At 43.5% G+C, this 22926-nt stretch overlaps 1 protein-coding gene across 5 annotated transcripts in view; it reads right to left on the bottom strand.

Moving 5' to 3' along the window:
- Positions 1-22926, bottom strand: part of GRIN2D (glutamate ionotropic receptor NMDA type subunit 2D) — a 1339090-nt gene that overhangs the window by 433235 nt on the left and 882929 nt on the right. For 4 of the 5 annotated variants that reach the window (XM_063942779.1, XM_063942780.1, XM_063942778.1 and 1 more), the window contains 2 exons: positions 15647-15700; positions 11608-11776 (listed from right to left, as the gene is read on the bottom strand). In XM_063942779.1, the coding sequence (XP_063798849.1) occupies positions 11608-11776; positions 15647-15700 (223 nt within the window). The remainder of the gene's footprint in view (positions 1-11607; positions 11777-15646; positions 15701-22926) is intronic. The other variant, XM_063942781.1, reaches the window with a different exon arrangement.

The following is a 22926-nucleotide window of genomic DNA, read 5'->3' as shown; positions in this document are numbered from 1 at the left end:
TTCCCATTGGTGTTGGTTTATGCCTTAGGGGACTCGGACGCAAATACTTGTATTTCAAAAGCACGGTATTTTCCCTACCCCCATCGCCCTTCCCCCCTGGGAACCTGCACAGGTCATGCAGTAGACAGGGAGGGAGTTCAGGTCAGGTACAATACACAAATGCCGACGATCTACAGTACTGTGTTGCTCAGTTAGTTGCGTCGGAATACACTAATTTATACTCATTACCGCTGTGTATTTGTATGTAGCAGAATGAATCGCTGCTGCAGATTTACTTTGATTTATGTGAAACCTGTGTGCACCCTTTCATTGAATGTATAACAAAGAAAAAAAATAATAAAGTGAATGTCACGGGAACATATTTTAAATAAAAGGTTGGCACTTTGGGACTCAAACCTGGGACTCACAGTGTGGGAGGTGGGAGCCTTCATCGCTAGGTTGGTATGGAAGAGGAGACAATTAGCTACCGGAGGGTACCAACCCCAAGTTTCTGTGACCCCCACAAGGCTCATGGCAAGCGTTGGAACCCATGGTGGGTCTGAATTAATGGGCCCATTATAGTCTATGGTAAAATGGGTCCATTTTGCGTACTGATATCTCTGGTTCTGGGTGTCCCAGAGACTCTGGACTGGTACCATTTAAAAGAGGAGACTTTTGGCTTTCGGGGCAGACCAACTACTAGTTTATGTGACACTGGAAAGGGAAACGGGAAGCAACCGTGTATCAGGTTCCCTCCAGTTGTCCACCTAGCTTGCACAGGATGCAGGGTTTCTGGCTAGATAGGAAATACTGTACAGAAATGCTAAGCATGGTAATTTGACATCCAGGAACATAGGGAGGAGTTTTTATCTCTCTCCATTATACTTAGAAAAATTACACTTGCCACTGTACGTTACGAGCTGTTCGTGCTAATTAGTACACTAGTAGAACATACTGTACAGAGATACTAAGTACAGTGATTTGGCATCCACGAACTTAGGGAGGAGCTTTAATATCTCTCCATTGTAATCTTTCTAAGTATAATGGAGTGAGATAAAAGCTCCTCCCTAAATTTCTGGGTGCCAAATTGCCGTCCTTAGTATCTCTGTACACTATATTCTACTAGTGTACTAATTAGCACGAACAGCTTGTAACGTACAGTGGCAAGTTTAATCTTTCTATGTATAATGGAGAGATAAAATCTCCTCCCTAAGTTCCTAGATGCCAAATCACCATCCTTAGTATCTCTGTACAGTATGTTCTACTAGTGTAATAATTAGCACAAACATCTTTTAACTGGATGCCAAATCACCGTACTTAGTATCTCTGTACAGTATGTTCTACTAGGGTACTAATTAGCATGAACAGCTTGTAACATACAGCGGCAAGTTTAATCTTTCTATGTATAATGGAGAGAGATAAATGCTCCTCAGTAAGTTCCTGGATGCCAAATCACCGTACCTAGTATCTCTGTACAGTATGTTCTATTAGGGTACTAATTAGCTGTTCGTGCTAATTAGTACCCTAATAGAAAATACTATACAGAGATACTAAGGATGGTGATTTTGCAACCAGGAACTTAGGGAGGAGCTTTTATCTCTCTACATTATACATAGAAAGATCAAACCTGCCACTGTACATTACAAGCTGCTCGTGCTAATTAGTACACTAGTAGAACATGCTGTACAGAGATACTACGGACAGTGATTTGGCATCTAGGAACTTAGGGAGGAGCTTTTATCTCTCTCCATTATACTTAGAAAGATTACAATGGAGAGGGATAAAAGCTCCTCCCTAAGTTCATGGATGCCAAATCATTGTACTTAGTATCTCTGTACAGTATTTTCTACTAGTGTACTAATTAGCACGAACAGCTTGTAACGTACAGTGGCAAGTTTAATCTTTCTATATATAATATAGAGATATAAAAGCTCCTCCCTAAATTCCTGGTTGCCAAATCACCGTCCTTAGTATCTCTGTATAGTATTTTCTATTAGGGTACTAATTAGCACAAACAGCTAATTAGTACCCTAATAGAACATACTGTACAGAGATACTAAGTACGGTGATTTGGCATCCAGGAACTTACTGAGGAGCTTTTATCTCTCTCCATTATACATAGAAAGATTAAACTTGCCGCTGTATGTTACAAGCTGTTCGTGCTAATTAGTACCCTAATAGAACAAACTGTACAGAGATACTAAGTACGGTGATTTGGCATCCAGTTAAAAGCTGTTCGTGCTAATTAGTACACAAGTAGAACATACTGTACAGAGATACTAAGGATGGTGATTTGGCATCTAGGAACTTAGGGAGGAGCTTTTATCTCTCCATTATACATAGAAAGATTAAACTTGCCACTGTACATTACAAGCTGTTCGTGCTAATTAGTACACTAGAAGAACATTCTGGGGACTCGGACTCATACAGTACTTGCATTTCAAAAGCACGGCATTTTCCACCGCCTGCCACTAGCCCATCACCCTTCCCCCCTGGGAGCCTGCACAGGTCATGCAGTAGACAGGGAGGGAGTTATTCACATAAACCAGGGCAAAGCTGCAGGAGCGGTTGTACTGTTAAGGTTCTATGCACCATACGGTATGCATACAATTCTGTAGCAGGGCATACTCAATTGAAATGGCTACCACCTGTTAACTCCTTGCCCCATGGAGGCCCTCCACTATGGAGCAAGTAACAGCACAGATTTTGTAGGTCACGGGGCAATGCTGAAGGAACGTCAGAATCCCCTAGCTAAAATACACAGGGTCGATAGGGATAAGCGAGGTCTATGCACTTAACGATACCCCAGACCCCATCGCATCACAAAGTGACAAAATGTCCAAGGCACATGAACATCCACCTTGTGTCAGCACTCAGCTATGGAGCGAGTGACGACATAGGTTTTGCAGGCTTCGGGGCAGTGCCGAAGGAGCGTCGGAATCCCCTAGCTAAAATACACAGGGGCGATAGGGTTAAGCGAGGTCTATGCACATAATTCTACAAAACGGGGGTTCATGTGCCTCGGACATTTTGTCACTTAGTGATGCGATGGGGTCTGGTGTATCGTTATGTGCATAGACCTCGCTTATCCCTATCGACCCTGTGTATTTTAGCTAGGGGATTCTGACGCTCCAGCATTGGCTCGTTCTTTGAACACAGTATTTTCCACTGCCTGGCCTTCCCCCATCCCACTTTCCCCTTCCCCCCTGGGAGCCTGCACAGTTCATGCAGTAGACAGGTAGGGAGTTCCGATCAGGTTACAAGACAAGATTTATGTGAAACCTATGTGCACCCTTCCATTGAATGTATAACAAAGAAAAAAAATTATAATAAAGTGAATGTCACGGGAACTCGGACGCTCATACTGTACATGTATTTCAAAAGCACGGTGTTTATGCATTGTACATACTTTCTTTTACACAATTACTTGCATCTCCATACACAATCTTGCGTCTGCATACACAAGTGTTTTAACATGTTCGTTTGTGTCTGTATAAACTATTTATTTATATTGAGAACTCTCACCGTCTGACCATTGGTCACCATCTATTAATATTACAGTCGTCACTGACCATTTGCCAAAGCTGTAGATCAATCCGCCGCTATATGATCGAAAGTACTGGATTAGTGGAGCATTAGCCACCCAGTGGTGGAGATGTGTAATGCATGCTGAGTATCTAGAATCGCCTCAACGCACCTGCCTGTGATTAAACTCAGCAAGCTAAGCTATCGCCTTAGCGTGACTAAACGTCCGTCTAGGCGGAGAATCAGTCAAGATAAAGGTGGCTACAGCTGTAGTTTACCAAGTTCACCTTAACAGTGCTGCATGTGATGTTTTTAATTGCATCAGCCCAGCGGCAAAGAGTCCTCAGAAATAATTTTTATGTTATTATGACCCCTTCCTCGTAATGCAGCCTCTTATATCAGGTGCATGGCCATTGAGAACACAATCTGAAGCAAATTGTGTCACCATGCCCCTAATGAAGTGGGTGAGAGCTTGGAGGATTGCCTACTCTCCACTCCATGTATTCAATGAGAAGTCCACATAATTTAGGAGTCTCCAAACCTTCAAAGCAGGGGCTTTTAAACAGAGAAGGGGGCCCCTGTGCAGAATACAGGTGGGCCCCCTACTCTGTATGGTGCAGTAGTCTCCAGCATTGTGCTGGAGTCTACTGTGCATTCATAGGTCTCTAGAAACATGGCACCAGCCATGTTCCAGAGACCAAAATTAGTACTGCACATGCACGGTGGCCATTTTGGCTGCAACCTTCACTGCGGCTGCAGCATCCAACGCTGGACTTCAGAGAGGTAAGTATTAAAATATGGGTGCAATGTGTGTGGTGTGGGTCCCCCCTGGACCCAGGGGCCCGTGTGCACCACACACATTGCACCCATTATAGAAACTCCAATGCTTCCAGGAGAGTAGGCAAGTAATGTATGTTTATAAGATGACAGAGCACATCTGCTGAAACCAATTACTACTACAGGTACTTTACTCTATGCAAAAAAAACTTAAACATATTGAAACATTTATAGTTTATTGCTATAGATGCAAATGATATTGTAGAAGTATTTGTATTTTTATTTTATGTACCTTCAAGTTATAGCTTTGAGATCTCTGAGCCTGAAAATATTTGTGGCCTGGATTATATGAAAAAACATTAATGGGAAATTTATAAGGTACAATATATAATAAGAATTTACTTACCGATAATTCTATTTCTCATAGTCCGTAGTGGATGCTGGGGACTCCGAAAGGACCATGGGGAATAGCGGCTCCGCAGGAGACTGGGCACAAAAGTAAAAAGCTTTAGGACTACCTGGTGTGCACTGGCTTCTCCCCCTATGACCCTCCTCCAAGCCTCAGTTAAGATACTGTGCCCGGACGAGCGTACACAATAAGGAAGGATCTTGAATCCCGGGTAAGACTCATACCAGCCACACCAATCACACCGTACAACTTGTGATCTGAACCCAGTTAACAGTATGATAACAGAAGGAGCCTCTGAAAAGATGGCTCGCAACAACAAAAACCCGATTTTTGTAACAATAACTATGTACAAGTAATGCAGACAATCCGCACTTGGGATGGGCGCCCAGCATCCACTACGGACTATGAGAAATAGAATTATCGGTAAGTAAATTCTTATTTTCTCTAACGTCCTAGTGGATGCTGGGGACTCCGAAAGGACCATGGGGATTATACCAAAGCTCCCAAACGGGCGGGAGAGTGCGGATGACTCTGCAGCACCGAATGAGAGAACTCCAGGTCCTCCTCAGCCAGGGTATCAAATTTGTAGAATTTAGCAAACGTGTTTGCCCCTGACCAAGTAGCTGCTCGGCAAAGTTGTAAAGCCGAGACCCCTCGGGCAGCCGCCCAAGATGAGCCCACTTTCCTTGTGGAATGGGCTTTTACAGATTTTGGCTGTGGCAGGCCTGCCACAGAATGTGCAAGCTGAATTGTACTACAAATCCAACGAGCAATCGTCTGCTTAGAAGCAGGAGCACCCAGCTTGTTGGGTGCATACAGGATAAACAGCGAGTCAGATTTTCTGACTCCAGCCGTCCTGGAAACATATATTTTCAGGGCCCTGACTACGTCCAGCAACTTGGAATCCTCCAAGTCCCTAGTAGCCGCAGGCACCACAATAGGTTGGTTTAAGTGAAATGCTGAAACCACCTTAGGTAGAAATTGAGGACGAGTCCTCAATTCTGCCCTGTCTGTATGAAAAATTAGGTAGGCTTTTATAGGATAAAGCCGCCAATTCTGATACACGCCTGGCTGAAGCCAGGGCTAACAGCATCACCACTTTCCATGTGAGATATTTCAAGTCCACAGTGGTGAGTGGTTCAAACCAATGTGATTTTAGGAATCCCAAAACTACATTGAGATCCCAAGGTGCCACTGGAGGCACAAAAGGAGGCTGTATATGCAGTACTCCCTTGACAAACGTCTGAACTTCAGGAACAGAAGCTAGTTCTTTTTGGAAGAATATCGACAGGGCCGAAATTTGAACCTTAATGGACCCTAATTTGAGGCCCATAGACAGTCCTGTTTGCAGGAAATGCAGGAATCGACCCAGTTTAAATTCCTCTGTAGGGGCCTTCCTGGCCTCGCACCACGCAACATATTTACGCCAAATACGGTGATAATGTTGTACGGTTACATCCTTCCTGGCTTTGATCAGGGTAGGGATGACTTCATCCGGAATGCCTTTTTCCTTCAGGATCCGGCGTTCAACCGCCATGCCGTCAAACGCAGCCGCGGTAAGTCTTGGAACAGACATGGTCCCTGCTGGAGCAGGTCCTGTCTTAGAGGTAGAGGCCACGGTTCTTCCGTGAGCATCTCTTGAATTTCCGGGTACCAAGTCCTTCTTGGCCAATCCGGAGCCACGAGTATAGTCTTTACTCCTCTCCTTCTTATGATTCTCAGTACTTTTGGTATGAGAGGAAGAGGAGGGAACACATACACTGACCGGTACACCCACGGTGTTACCAGAGCGTCCACAGCTATTGCCTGAGGGTCCCTTGACCTGGAGCAATATCTGTCCAGTTTTTTGTTGAGGCGAGACGCCATCATGTCCACCTTTGGTTTTTCCCAACGGTTTACAATCATGTGGAAGACTTCTGGGTGAAGTCCCCACTCCCCCGGGTGGAGATCGTGTCTGCTGAGGAAGTCTGCTTCCCAGTTGTCCACTCCCGGAATAAACACTGCTGACAGTGCTATCACATGATTTTCCGCCCAGCGAAGAATCCTTGCCACTTCCGTCATTGCCCTCCTGCTTCTTGTGCCGCCCTGTCTGTTTACGTGGGCGACTGCCGTGATGTTGTCCGACTGGATCAATACTGGCTGACCCTGAAGCAGAGGCCTTGCCTGACTTAGGGCATTGTAAATGGCCCTTAGTTCCAGGATATTTATGTGAAGTGACGTTTCCATGCTTGACCACAAGCCCTGGAAATTTTTTCCCTGTGTGACTGCTCCCCAGCCTCTCAGGCTGGCATCCGTGGTCACCAGGACCCAATCCTGAATGCCGAATCTGCGGCCCTCTAGGAGATGAGCACTCTGTAACCACCACAGGAGAGACACCCTTGTCCTTGGAGACAGGGTTATCCGCTGATGCATTTGAAGATGCGATCCGGACCATTTGTCTAGCAGATCCAACAGAAAAGTTCATGCGTGGAATCTGCCGAATGGAATCGCTTCGTAAGAAGCCACCATCTTTCCCAGGACCCTTGTGCACTGATGCACTGACACCTGGCCTGGTCTTAGGAGCTTCCTGACTAGGTCGGATAACTCCTTGGCTTTCTCTTCCGGGAGAAACACCTTTTTCTGTACTGTGTCCAGAATCATCCCTAGGAACAGCAGACGTGTCGTCGGAATCAGCTGCGATTTTGGAATATTTAGAATCCATCCGTGCTGTCGTAGTACTATTTGAGATAGTGCTACTCCGACCTCTAACTGTTCTCTGGACCTTGCCCTTATCAGGAGATCGTTCAAATAAGGGATAATTAAGACGCCTTTTCTTCGAAGAAGAATCATCATTTCGGCCATTACCTTGGTAAAGACCCGGGGTGCCGTGGACAATCCAAACGGCAGCGTCTGAAACTGATAGTGACAGTTCTGTACCACAAACCTGAGGTACCCTTGGTGAGAAGGGCAAATTGGGACATGGAGGTAAGCATCCTTGATGTCCAGAGACACCATGTAGTCCCCTTCTTCCAGGTTCGCTATCACTGCTCTGAGTGACTCCATCTTGAACTTGAACCTTTTTATGTAAGTGTTCAAGGCTTTCAGATTTAAAATGGGTCTCACCGAGCCGTCCGGCTTCGGTACCACAAACAGCGTGGAGTAATACCCCTTTCCCTGTAGTAGGAGGGGTACCTTGATTATCACTTGCTGGGAATACAGCTTGTGAATGGCTTCCAATACCGCCTCCCTGTCGGGGGTAGACGTTGGTAAAGCAGACTTCAGGAACCGGCGAGGGGGAGACGTCTCGAATTCCAATTTGTACCCCTGAGATACTACCTGCAGGATCCAGGGGTCCACTTGCGAGTGAGCCCACTGCGCGCTGAAAATCTTGAGACGGGCCCCCACCGTGCCTGAGTCCGCTTGTAAGGCCCCAGCGTCATGCTGAGGACTTGGCAGAATCGGGGGAGGACTTCTGTTCGTGGGAAGATGCTGTCTGTTGCAGTCTTTTTCCCCTTCCTCTGCCCCGGGGCAGATATGAGTGGCCTTTTGCCCGCTTGCCCTTATGGGGACGAAAGGACTGAGCCTGAAAAGACGGTATCTTTTTCTGCTGCGAGGTGACTTGGGGTAAAAAGGTGGATTTCCCAGCCGTTGCCGTGGCCACCAGGTCCGATAGACCGCCCCCAAATAACTCCTCCCCTTTATACGGCAATACTTCCATATGCCGTTTGGAATCCGCATCCCCTGACCACTGTCGCGTCCATAATCCTCTTCTGGCAGAAATGGACATCGCACTTACTCTTGATGCCAGAGTGCAAATGTCTCTCTGTGCATCTCGCATATATAGGAATGCATCCTTTAAATGCTCTATAGTCAATAATATATTGTCCCTGTCCAGGGTATCAATATTTTCAGTCAGGGAATCCGACCAAGCCACCCCAGCACTGCACATCCAGGCTGAGGCGATTGCTGGTCGTAGTATAATACCAGTATGTGTGTATATACTCTTAAGGATATTTTCCAGCTTTCTATCAGCTGGTTCCTTTAGGGCGGCCGTATCAGGAGACAGTAACGCCACTTGTTTTGATAAGCGTGTGAGCGCCTTATCCACTCTAGGGGGTGTTTCCCAACGCGCCCTAACCTCTGGCGGGAAAGGGTATAATGCCAATAATTTTTTAGAAATTAGCAGTCTCTTATCGGGGGAAACCCACGCTTCATCACACACCTCATTCAATTCATCTGATTCGGGAAAAACTACGGGTAGTTTTTTCACACCCCACATAATACCCTTTTTTGTGGTACTTGTAGTATCAGAAATGTTCAAAACCTCCTTCATTGCCGTGATCATGTAACGTGTGGCCCTACTGGAAAATACGTTTGTTTCCTCACCGTCGACACTGGAGTCAGAGTCCGTGTCTGTGTCTGTATCGACCTGAGGTAACGGGCGCTTTATAGCCCCTGACGGTGTTTGAGACGCCTGTACAGGTATTAACTGATTTGCCGGCTGTCTCATGTCGTCAACAGTCTTTTGTAAAGTGCTGACACTATCACGTAAATCTTTCCATAAGACCATCCAGTCAGGTGTCGACTCCCTAGGGGGTGACATCACTAACACAGGCAATTGCTCCGCCTCAACACCATTTTCCTCCTCATACATGTCGACACAGCGTACCGACACACAGCACACACACAGGGAATGCTCTGATAGAGGACAGGACCCCACTAGCCCTTTGGGGAGACAGAGGGAGAGTTTGCCAGCACACACCAGAGCGCTATATATATATACAGGGATAACCTTATATAAGTGTTTTTCCCTAATATAGCTGCTGTATATATTTCTATGCCAATTTAGTGCCCCCCTCTCTTTGTTTTACCCTGTTTCTGTAGTGCAGGACTGCAGGGGAGAGTCAGGGAGCCTTCCTCCAACGGAGCTGTGAGGAAAAATGGCGCCAGTGTGCTGAGGAGATAGGCTCCGCCCCCTTCTCGGCGGCCTTTCTCCCGCTTTTCTATGGAAATTTGGCAGGGGTTAAATGCATCCATATAGCCCAGGAGCTATATGTGATGTATTTTTTGCCAACAAAAAGGTGTTTTATTGCGTCTCAGGGCGCCCCCCCAGCGCCCTGCACCCTCAGTGACCGGAGTGTGAAGTGTGCATGAGAGCAATGGCGCACAGCTGCGGTGCTGTGCGCTACCTTATAGAAGACAGGACGTCTTCTGCCGCCGATTTTCCGGACCTCTTCAGTCTTCTGGCTCTGTAAGGGGGCCGGCGGCGCGGCTCCGGGACCCATCCATGGCTGGGCCTGTGATTGTCCCTCTGGAGCTAATGTCCAGTAGCCTAAGAAGCCCAATCCACTCTGCACGCAGGTGAGTTCGCTTCTCTCCCCTTAGTCCCTCGATGCAGTGAGCCTGTTGCCAGCAGGTCTCACTGAAAATAAAAAACCTACTTTAAACTTTTCCACTAAGCAGCTCAGGAGAGCCCCTTAGCCTGCACCCGTCTCGTTCGGGCACAAAAATCTAACTGAGGCTTGGAGGAGGGTCATAGGGGGAGGAGCCAGTGCACACCAGGTAGTCCTAAAGCTTTTTACTTTTGTGCCCAGTCTCCTGCGGAGCCGCTATTCCCCATGGTCCTTTCGGAGTCCCCAGCATCCACTAGGACGTTAGAGAAATATAATTTCTCTTTTCTGTAAGACATGGGGGATATGTACTAAGCCTTGCAGACTGATAGCGCGGAGAGAGAGAGAAAGTGCCAGCCAATCAGCCACTAACTGCCATGTTACTGGCTGTGTTTGAAAAATTACAGGTGCTGACTGTATATTCTCCTCCTCACATAGGCATTGGCTAATTTAGGGCCTGACTCGGAGATTTACGTAAATCTCAGATGTTTATTGAGGAGAGTTCAAAAAACGTGTTGGCATCGTGATTTTGTCGGACATCCTGAATAATCTGAGGCTTACTTCAGATGTCTGATGTTCATGCAGATGACATGATGCTGCATCTTAAGACGCAGCAGATAACAGATACCTGCAGTGGGCGACTTTATACTTAAGATGCCTCTGGTGGCTTTTGCATAATTCCACATAGCTGCTTTGTGCAAAGACGCAACAGTGGTGCCATTAGAATCCACCTCTTTTGTTGGGTGGGTCACTCTCATAGATTATTATATCAGGGATAGGGAGGCCAATCCCGGGCCATTTTTTCAATCCCGAGAATTGGGATTGAAAAATGATCAATATCAGTTTTCCTGGGATACCTGGGATTGGTTTGTTTTCAATGTCCCTCCCCGCCCAGCCCACACAACTCACCATCATCTGAACGGGAGGGAGGGTGGTCTCAGTTGCTGCTGGGCATCATGGTACGCTGCACACAGCCGGGGGCAGGCGCAGCTGAGCAGGGGGAGCCGGGCAGCACCTGAGCCTCCTGGGGACATTCAATGCTGCATTGAAAAACTAAATGGCTAATCCCAAAATACTCTGGATTGAACCCCAACCAATTTTTGGCCAAAATCCCAGGATCCCTCCCATCCCGATCCCAGAATTGGCCACCATAATTAATGAGTACACAGAAACCATTTGCTACCACCGTTTCAGATATGGGATTGTAGGGCCTCAGAGAGGTGGTCTGATCTGCTGGCTTTCTCAGTACCCCCGTACAAGCTATGGTCTTTTATAGTTTGCTATGAATAAATTGATGATCAAATTTAACGACAACTCTTTTCATCTGTGTAGTCATTAGAGTTAAAGATTGTTGTTACCCTGCCTAAAACAAAAGATATGAAAACTAGTTTAAAATTAATAATTTTAGCATATGGACTAAAGATAATAATAATAATAATAATAATAATAATAATAATAAAGAGAATAAGAAGAAGAAAATAAAACCAAGCAAATTTAATTGTAGAGAACATAATCACTAAGTTATTATACTGCACAGATATGACATACCTCTCCGATCATCCCATTCCATACTCCCTCGATCTTTTTCCCGTGCTTGCCGTTGGTCACAAGGTAAAGATCATAAGTAAATCCAATGGTTTTTGCGAGGCGTTTGAGGATATCGATGCAGAATCCTTTACAGCACTGCTTGACAAATATAATGGGGTCTGTCATATGGCTGTAGAATAAACACAATATATGCAGGAGTTAAAGCAAATCTATTCAGCTGCAGAGTATTTGAAAACATACTTAGTAAAATGCAACCATACCACATTTTTTAACATTTGAACTGAACTTAAAATAAACTGTATATTTTAATATGCTAATTTGACTTAAGAGCAGGTTAGTTATATTTAAAATCCATTAAACCTAGAATCAGTCAGTTTCAAGTTGGACTATATTTTATGCATACATCAAACCATATAGATATATTGTATTCACAAATGAATGCAGAGCTCAGTGTTGGACTAAAATACAAAGACCTTCAACCTAGAGTAGTGACATGTACAAACTGAGCATAATGGTCGATAGCCTTTGTATGAGGTGCTTAAGCAACGTTGCTCTAAAACTACCTAAAACATTATTGATCGGATCCTACAATGCATCTTGTAGCTTGATATAAATATGCAAGTTCCTGCATGCTACAAAAGATGCTTGAGACTGCACATACTGTACACAGTACTTGTCATCTAGTTTAATGCATAAAATTGGCCACTATCCATTAGTGGTTCTGGATGGCTCCTTCCTAGAGGAGCTCCAAGTCATTCTGCTGCCAAACATGGAATTGACATCAGTTTTATCCAATATACTTTATATATGAATTGTGTGCACTTGAAAGAATGAATATTGTACATTTTAAGCATTATTAGAGCTGACCAACAAGCAAAGTACCACTGATTTAGGATTCTACTGTACAGTACATAAAAAAAAAAATTAAATATATTTTTTCTCATTGACTGCCTCCAAAGTGCCTGAGAGAGCTACCTCAGGTTTCCACATCACAGGAACAGTACATACAGTCCCTCATTCAGCTTGTTAAAAAAGCAAATCTGCTACTGCTTACAATTGCGTGCTGGTTGCCACCCAGCACAGGGCAAGGCAGCTCGGCATGTTAAGAGCCGTCCAGTGATGCGATAACAATTCAATTGCAATCTCATCACCAAAATTGGCAATTAGTGGTAGCCCCCTGCATAGACAGCCCGGCACTCCTTCCCAAGGCCGCGTCACCGCCTCTAAATGCCCACTGCCTGTCACTCACTGAATTGCATCCTTCTGGGAAGTGATCGAATTGTGAATGCCGACGCTTCACTGGTGATTCACTGTGCAGACACAGCGACACTCCACTCAAAGTATACCAGAGACACAGGGCTGCAACTTTATATGCACAGGAATTAGTTTTAAACAAATACAAAGTCCCAGATGATGCACAAGGGAACTTGGCGTAAGAAAAACCAAAGGCCACTGCATCGTAGCGCTTGGACAGATTTAGATCCACATACAGATATACAAATGTCAAATATCGAATTGATCAGCGCAAGCTAGAGATGTACTTTTGTCATTCCCAGTTGTTTTATATATGCGAAAAACACACATATTTTGAGTGAGAGACACTGTGTTGCAAGGAGCTGAGACGCAGAAAAGGGTTTATTTGCAGCGACTAGAGCCGTAGTATATGAAGGCACATCTGTAGATAGGTTAGGAATAAACACATATTAATATATTTTAATTAGAAGACAGTAGAAAATAAATTGCTAATTATTTTAATATTAATTTGGCGAACAATAAGAAATGTGGACTGCCTGTTTATTTCCCATCTATTTAAGAAACAGCATTTCCACTAGAATATGTGAGCTTATACTGTACATTCTGTTAATAACCCACCAATGCCTTCTGCCTTCACGCCTACAATGTAGCATAACACATTGTGATACTGTAGAACTCCTAAAAGTGTTTGCTAATATATATTTGAAACCATACTGTTTATTCAGCTGTGGGTAAGGCTAGAAAAATTAGATAAACTTCCAATTAAAAATAGTATTATATGCTAATTATTGCTGGTAACATTTCAGTTGTCTACTGGTGGAGAAATAAACATATATTTAATATATTTAATTTATTTGTAAACTAATTACTTGTGAGAGAGAGATTTTATGTGGCAGAAATTTAACATTACTAGAATTTAGCAGATATTCATAGTTAATACAAAACTGTAAATCCTTCATGCTGCTGTTTGTGTGTACAGGTTGGGTGTGTTATTATTGCTATCGGATGATAAGTGGACAGTGTCTAGGTCAACAGACAATGGTGGACACCATATGGTCGACATGCATTAGGTCAGCAGGTACAAGGGGTCATCGGATGAAAGGTAAACATGCATTAAGGTCAACAGGTACAAAAGGTCCAAAGGTTCGAAATTTCGTCACACAAATGGTCAACATAAGGTTTTTTTTTTTAGAAGTTTTACATGTTTTCCCAACTTCTGCTTGATTTACTATCTACGTGAAATGCGATTAGGAATAGCAACCTTGCCCGAAGCATGGCTAGCAAAGCGAGTCTGCGAGGGTACAAGATTTTTACTGATTGTGATGATAAAACATACAAAATTACACCCCCCCCCCCCCAAAAAAAAAAGTGTGTTGACCTTTTACTGTATGTGTCTACCATTTTTATGTCGAAACGCATTTAGGAAACACATTTAAGAAACGTGACCTTTACCAGAGTGTACTTCCAAATACATACACCGATGAGAGAACCATTCTATGTGTGGCAATACAAGCTTTTCATTTGAGGAATATTGCCTATGCTGTGACTAGTCACAATATGAGCAATTGGGAATATTCCCAGCACACTTTACCGCTAATAGGCACAGATGTTTGGGCACACTGGGATTCCCTCTTCTAGCACAAACATCTCACCAGCCGGTAGCCGTACTCCAACGCTTTGTGATTATTATCCATACCTGTTACCCCTGCCCACCATGATCTAAGACAGCGGTTTGACATTCACAGAGAGAGGTCCGGCTTCAATAGACTGAGCTCTCATTGCTTTACACAAGATTGGCACAGTCCACCAGCAGTGGTGAGTGCATATACCATGCAGGATTACATATACTGAGTATTACTGTTGCAACTGAACTCTAGGAGTATACTGGATCCCACTATTAATAACATTACAGCATGATTTTGGAATATACTCCTTTTTACTTTTATAGTCGATACAATTAAGTTTTTTATTGACATTATCTTGCAACACTGTTTTTAGAAGGCCTGTATAAAGGCCTTTATGTATGTCTAAGTATTATTCAACTCTCGAGAGTTTTTGTATTATTGTTGTTTTAATAAATTTATTACATGATAAATTGTGGTCTGAGACTTTCCAGTGACATATGGCAGCAAGTGTTTGGTCAACAGGTTAAGAGGTTAAGGGGGAGATGTACTAAGCAGTGAAAAGAGTGGAGAAGTGAGCCAGTGGAGAAGTTGCCCATTGGCAAATATTCCACTCTCTTGACCTCCATGAGACTACATTCTCATGGTTTACTTCCCATTGGTCCATCTGCTCCTCTTTGTCTTCACACCTACCTCCACCTCCCCTCTTTTATCCTTTCCTGACAGCATCCCCCTCTGTCCTTGCCCCCTCTTATTATCTCTCTTGAGCTCAATGAACTCTTGAGCTCTTATAGCATCCAACATCAACTTTTCCCAAATGAAACACAAAATTAACCTCTCTTCCCCTCTTGTCCTCTGCTATATAATCTGCAGACATCTCTTCTTTGACGTCCCACTGCTACCTAATACTGAACAATTCTAAAACCTTTCCCCTCTCCCTTTCCATTGAGAAAGCCTCCATTTCCTGTGCTCCTAAAGTCCATTGTCCAGATGTCATCTTCAACTTTGCCTTTTCTATCTGCTCCCCATAATCAGTCCTTCTCCCAATCTTGTTTAACAGGTCATTTTTTTGCAGGCCACTAAAATCTTCTCATAGATTGCAAACTTGATTACTGCAATCTATCTCTCGACTTACCCTCTCCAGCCATATATTTCTCTCTCACCTTTCCTCCTCTGCTGCCCTTTTCTGCCAATTGCTCCACTGGCTTCCTCTCGCACTAAAAAACAAATCCAAACTTGTCTCACCTTCAAATTCCCAATTCACTCCTTCTCTACATGTCTAGCCTGGATTTCTACTGTGCTTCTCCAGTCTTCTGCAATGCCTTCCCACATTCTATCAGACACATAGCCAGAGTGCATGTTTTTACAAAGCCTTTCTTCACCCTTCCACCCCTCCTTCTACAGTAAATCTTAACCCTCTGCAATCCTAACTTTTCTCCTGTCTCACTCTTTGTGCCCACCCATAGCCCCTCTAAAATGTATTATGAACAGGGTCCTCTCCCCCTCTGGTCTCTACACAATTAAGTAATTTGTGGATTATAATTATGTTTATTTAAAGATGTGACCTTGTCTGTATTTGTCCTGTCACACCCACGTACTACAGTATGTAATTTTCCTGTACGTTCCATCCACCACATTCGTGCTATGGAATCCTTGTAGTGCAATATAAACTAGAGATAATAAAATTTTTTGCAATGCTACCTACAGTACTTTAAAAAAAGTTCCAAAACAATCGATAAAACAGGGAAATATACTGTAATCTTATATTCCATGTTCTGCTATTGAAGGGCTACCGTGGGAAGGATTGATTGAAGTAATACATTTATTTCCTAGTTCTATCAATACAGTAGTTCTCGCAGTTTACTCAGCAATAATAGAAAAACCCATAAATGAATGGAAGTGAAAGAGAAAAACAAGAGTTTATAGAAATGGACATCAGGGAAGACAGAAAGTGGCACATTACAGACAAAGGAAGAAACAAGTCTCTTATCTACAGGGCGAATATATCTTGTTCTCCTTCTTGTGACACCACAACTCTTCATTAAACTGCTCGTTCTTTCACCCACTTCCTCACTTTGATGGCTGGGAAAGGTATCCATGACCTTTTCTCACTCTAGCTGCTACTTGAGCTAAAATGTCTGCATGGTAAGATGAAGAATTGAGAGGGAGATCCGGAACATTTGTGACTGCTATGTTAAAAAAATTTCTGCGTTTTACACCACGCTTTGTTTAAGGCAAAACAAAGATAAGGTCATGGCTCAGTGGGCAAGACAGCAACAGAGTGAAGGTACCCAACTGTGTTCTCGTTTAAGGGCTGCTAGGCTTTAAAATCTATTAGAATTATTTAAAATGTGAAACTGTGCTTATACAGTACATGGTAATACTAAACATATGCAAAATTAAACTGGAAGGGTTAATATAGTAATATTAACACAGGTAGTGGCTTTAACAAGACGTAATAAAGTCAATGGCTATTTTTGTATCAGGTTTTTATTCTTTGCCCACTGGTGTCAAAAATAATATTTTTACTAGCATTGCAAGTGGTAGTTAAAGAACATACTTGATGTGCGGATGGAAACTAATGCTTTTAATTAGAGATGTTTGCAGACCCGTGTTTTGGTACTGGTACTAAATCATTGTCGTGTTTTGATTTTGGCAAAACCACCATCAAGTGTTTTGTATGTGATTTTCTTAAACAGTGATAAAAAAATCATTAAAAACAGCTAGAATTATATAACAAAATCATGTAACTTGGACCTGTTTTTGTTCCTATAGTATATTAACATCGATAACATTCATTTCCAGTCAATGTTGCCCACCTCACCATACACTCCCCTGAATGAAATGGCACCTGAAATCATAAGGGAGGGACTTACATGCAATCAAAAACTCCAGTTGGTTTTCAAACCTGTGTTCCAAACTAAGGGGAAGACCCAATTCAGGACTCAGTCCACTCTGATCTCCAAAAGTGATCTGAGCCAGGACTCTGTTCTACTCAGATCCCCAAAGTTCAGGTGTGTTCAGAGTTCAACAAACTTGGGGGGGTAATTCAGATCTGATCATAGACGTGATAAATTTAGCGCATCTACGATCACTTACTCAGACATGTGGGGGGACGCCCAGCACAGGGCTAGTCCGCCCCGCATGTCTGGCCCTACCCTCCCGCAAGGGTGCAAAAGCATCACACAGTGGCGAAGCTGTCGGGATCCCGGCGATCAAGATACTGATGCCGGAATCCTAACAGCCGTCAATACCAACAGCCGGAATGCCAGCGCACAGGGGGTATTACCACTCGTATGTGTCCAAAACAGCAATAGAGTGAGAATAGAACCTTTGACGAGCGCAGCGAGCCACCGAGCCAACAGCGTGGCGATCGTAGCAAGCCCGCAAGAGGACTTTTAGCATTCGCCCTGCTGTCGGCATTCTGATGGATGGGATGCCACTGTCAGGTTTTGACAGCCAGCATCCTGCCACCTTGTAGATAGTATGTAACCCCTGTAAAAGCTAGTTTCTGCATGTTTTGTGTAATGTGCCCATTCATTATTATGGGCCCAGCTGAGCCATCTGTTTTTTCAGTAAACGCCGATAACTGAAAGTTTTCAAAGTTTGCTTGTGAGAACCAGATGGCGCTAGTTCCTGGATCCCCATTGATTCTTTTGCGAAGGAGGTCCGGGATTGCAAAGAGGAATAAGAGCATATGTCCCCCGATAAAGAATATGACCCTAAAGATCTATACCCAACTGTTACTTCTTGATGACTTGCTTCATGTGCATTAACTTGGTCAAAGCAATTTTGCTTCCTGTGTTCTTTTGAGATAAAATATTAATATTAATTAAATACTGTTATCTGAAGAAATGAGAATGAGAAATTAGTTAATTTCACAAATGTTTGATTCTGCTGGGGATTTTTATCCCCTTGACTGGATCAAATCGAAGGAGTCAAGAATAAAAAAAAAAAAGAATCTGAATCAACTTATATTTTTTTATATTCATTGTATTTATTTTTAAAATGTGCTCTGAGGCCATGTAGTCTGTGGGTGAGGATTTAGAAGAAGGCACACTATGGCTGTGCTGATAATTAAACCTTTATCAGTGTAGGGAAGGTTTGTTCTGTTTCTAGTATTATTGCTGGCTACTGAACAAACTTTTGGGTTAACCTTGCAGCAAGCTTCAGTTATAACACGGCTGTGACAACTATGGGAACAAGGAAAATGAATAATAAAAAATCATTTTAACTCAAATAAGTTAGACTTACTTAACATCATTACTTGATAAGTTATAATTAAAATTATATTCACATTTTATTTTTGAAAATCTGGTTAAAAAAGTACGGAGGTGGCTTTTGTCAAAGTCAGAAAAATATCACTATGCACACTACCATATTTGCACCTCATACATGTCCGCTCTGCGCATGCGTACGCTCTCCCGTGCGTGCGCATACCCGCTGTTACGTGCACCCGCAGGTGCACGGGATGTGCATTTACGGTAGAGTTTATGTGTGCGTAGCGTGCGACTCAATCGTTACATATTTTAACCATATAATGTATTTTGTAGATCATGGTCCCTTTGATAGATTCTGAAAGTTTAGTTAATGTAGCATGTTCGTGGACAGAGAGATCCCTCTTTTTCTGATACAGGGGGTCAGACAAGGATTATACAGTGGTGTTTAGTATCCATCGGAAGAGTATTTAATTAGCAATATTCCGGTGTTAGTTTGAAGCGGATTAATCGCTCGTGCGAATAGTTATGGACATAAGAAGTTTATGTCCATTTACTATTATTTGCACTTACTTATCCATGCGGCGGGAAACCTAGTTTCCCACCCACCTGAGCAGTTGGAAGTAGTCACAGCCCACCTGTATGAATCAACCTATGACCTTTTGTTTTAGTGCGAAGACGAATTCCTGTGTCCAATGAACAATGAGATTGTAGGGACCATTGAATTGTATTGTGTGTGGGGCATAAATAGACAAGCCGATCATATCCAGCTCTCACTCTTCAACGGTTCTCACTGCTGATAATCGGGAGCTGGATATCCAGAGGCGCATGCGATCGTTCCTTTGTGCGTAAGTTTTCTCCGCAATCATATTGTCTTTCTTGTTATTCTGAGCCATATCTCTCTCTCTCTCTTCTCTTTCTCTCTCGTTTCTCTTATATAGTTATTGTACTGATATTGTATTTCATGTGTAGTTATCTGGTTAGGTAGTCTATGTTATATTGGTAGTGTATGACTTGTATTGTATTATTCTTCTTGAACGTTCATTCATTTCCTTAAAAGGCGTTAGACCCTTAGACCGGTATTGTGTGTTTATTGCAGTGGGTAATAGGAGCGTCTCTATCGCTCAAACAGCTTTAGTGTAAACCCGCTTACACTGTGTTGCATTTTCACCTTATCACTACAAAAGGGTTTACAGTATAAGAATATCATTTCTGTGTGTTACATTCAAGGCCTACTGATTGTTATCTTGTGAGCGTCTGCGCCGCTCGTGATCTCCTCGTGGTCTCGAGCGTCCGCTACGCTGATAGCGTAGCATTACGGTAGTCGCTCACCTATAGTGTGCCCGATACCAACAGCGTATTCTCGCGAGCGTTTGTGTCGCTCGAGCGGCTCGCTCCCGATACAGCGTCCGCTACGCTAAGAGCGTACCCTTACGGTACCTCGTGCGCCGGTTGCGTACAGTGTTTCTTAACCTCTGTATAGTGTGTTAAATAGGATAAATATTTGGCTTTATCTAGTCGGCAGCCTATAGCGTGCCTGCCTGTGATCCCTTGGCCGTAAGCGAACGTGGCGCTCGAGCGTCTCGACTGCGGCTAAGCGATTGTTACGCAACGTGCGTGCCCTTACGGTATACCATACGTAAATAGCGTACTGTGTTCTTAGACCTCTTAAAGGGTTTTAAGTAAGATAAATATTTAGCTTTATCAATTGGCGGCTCGTCCGTCCTTCACATATCTCTGCTAGGTAATTCCAGCAGACATTATCCATCAGCAAAGGGCGGGAGATCATATTCCTCGCAGTGCTGTCTGGATAAGCGTCTGCTTCGCTTAGTAAAGGGTGCTGAGGGAATCCGGAACCGGAGGTAAGAACAACACGCTAGTGTCTTTTAAAACTGTTTATTTCTATCTTGCGTACGCACACACGCATATCTGCATTTCTTTTTATTCGTGTATTTTCATATATCACTCTCCTGTTTGCCATTTTATAATTGATAAACGTGCTAAGAGAGATTTGTCGCTAGTTCATAGTTAAAGTGTAAAAGTAATACATTAAGGGATAAATTGCAAAGCACGCACGCAGCTCTACCTAAAGATACAAGGAGAGATTGGTGTGGTGCTCGGTAGATGATCAAGGATCATCTACATTGATAAACGTGTTAGTTGTGTTACGGTGGATATCTGCATTGCGTACATGTGTCTCTAACAAAAGGCTGAGACTCGCGCACGCAACTCAAAGGCTGACGCACGCAGCATATATTACGCAACGGAGCGTCTGGGTACGCCCACGTAACTCAAATCACACGATAAGTGTCATTGTAACAGGCGAAAAGGTGGCAACGCGATAAATAGCGCAAATCTATTTCAGTGTCCGAAATTTAAGCTAATAGATCCTTCTCCAATTTACAACACATCTGGTCTAAAGGAAAGAAATTTCTGCGCAGAAATAGAAATAGAAACAAAAGTGTACATGTGGTGAGTGAGTGTTTGCAATTATATAAGTTTTACAATTTTGGGGATTGAACCACAGAAATCATCGAGTTCTCGTGAAATTACATACGTGTAAGTGACATGCACGGTGGCTAGGGAGGCATCCCTTGTTAAACATATAAAGAGCATTAGAGTGTAGCTGACCAGGAGGTCATACTGTAACAGACCAGGAGGTTGCATAACAGACCAGGAGGTCCAGGTACAGCAGACAAGGAAGTCCGCTATAGAGTCAAGTAGCCCAACACCAAGAAGGGTTGGAGCGGAACCCATATAGGCCATAAAGCTCAGGCTGAAGGAATTCACAGCTGCTGAATGTCGATTCCACTGGTCGCTCCGTACATAAGATTAGTTGCTTATGTACTGAACGATTGTACCGCACGTAGTTGTGTGCATTAGTTAGTAACCTGACCTAGTACCATTTGTGTACAAAAAGGGTCATAAACGCTATTTGTACATTCTAACGTGATTTGTGTAATTTTTTATTTTTAAAAGGGAAGTTCGCTGGTCACTCAGGAATTATCCAACAACCCCACAGTTACTGGAAAGGGTTAATGCTCTGCGGATCACACTCACATGTTCCAGTAAACAAAGGTTCATAGGGGCCCTGGGTCGAGTACGCCAGCACTATATCAGTGTGTGGGCGTATTGGCCGGCGTGGGCGAGTGAGTGGGGTACTCGGTAAACCACCACCGTCAACCTATCTTTGAATATTTTGGTTTTTTGTAAGGGTTCGCTGCAAGCAACACCTGCAAATTATGGGGGCCAGTTGTTCAGGAAGGGGGCGATCAACCTCGGTTCGGGTTGATTCTATAAACCGACCAATCGGGACGGCAAGGTACGTAATGTGTGAAAAATATGGCTCACACACAGAAGTTTTATGTGATGAATGGGAGAGAATGACTGTATATGACGGGGAGAAGTTCCCAAGAGTAGGCAGCTTTAGCCCAGATGTGTTACAAAATCTAAGGAGAAGGATATGTCTCATTAAATCAACAAAGAGACGAATCAAACATTATGATTGTTTACAGTTATGGCAACAGGAAAGTGAATTACAAAGAGAGTTAACTAACATATCTGACTCTTATCTTGGGAGGAGAGACATGGCAATGGAGAGAATTATGGTTGCGGAGAAAGGCACAATGTTGAACAATAAAAACGCTCTTAGCAACTGTAGTATAGATGATAAGAATAAGTGTAATAAACATAACAATGATAATTGTAATACTGTTAAATGTACAACTATTAACCTATGCAAGTTGCACCCCATGTTAAACTTCCCTCAGGAATACAAACAAGAAAGAGAGCCCAGCCCGATGTCGGCACCTCTTCCAGCAGCCATCACACAAGACATCCAGGTGGACGCGACCAAATCGGTAAAGGCAATAATCAAACCCCCTAACGGAGGGTCAGGTGAGGTCGTGTCCACAGGTACGTACAATGTTTTATATCACGCACAAACAAATGTACCCCATATTGTAAGACCAAAACAAGGTGATGTAATTGAGTTTAGTCCTGTCAGGGTGATCACAGTCCCCGATGGGAAGACTGACGATCAGGGAATCCTTCCCGTCAAGGACAGTGCAATGCGCTGTCCCTGGTCCCGGATGGAATTGAGATCAATTATGTCTGAATTTCCTGATCCCAGGAAAAATCTAGTAACATGTCAAAGGTTTGTTAAAGAACTAGGAAACTCCACAGAACCCACCAACAAAGAGTGGCGGACAGTGCTGAGGGCATGT

Source organism: Pseudophryne corroboree, chromosome 10, assembly GCF_028390025.1.
Source record: "Pseudophryne corroboree isolate aPseCor3 chromosome 10, aPseCor3.hap2, whole genome shotgun sequence".
NCBI lineage: Eukaryota > Metazoa > Chordata > Amphibia > Anura > Myobatrachidae > Pseudophryne > Pseudophryne corroboree.
The sequence above is the reverse complement of the archived record's forward strand: the minus strand, read 5'-3'. Positions and strand labels throughout refer to the sequence as shown.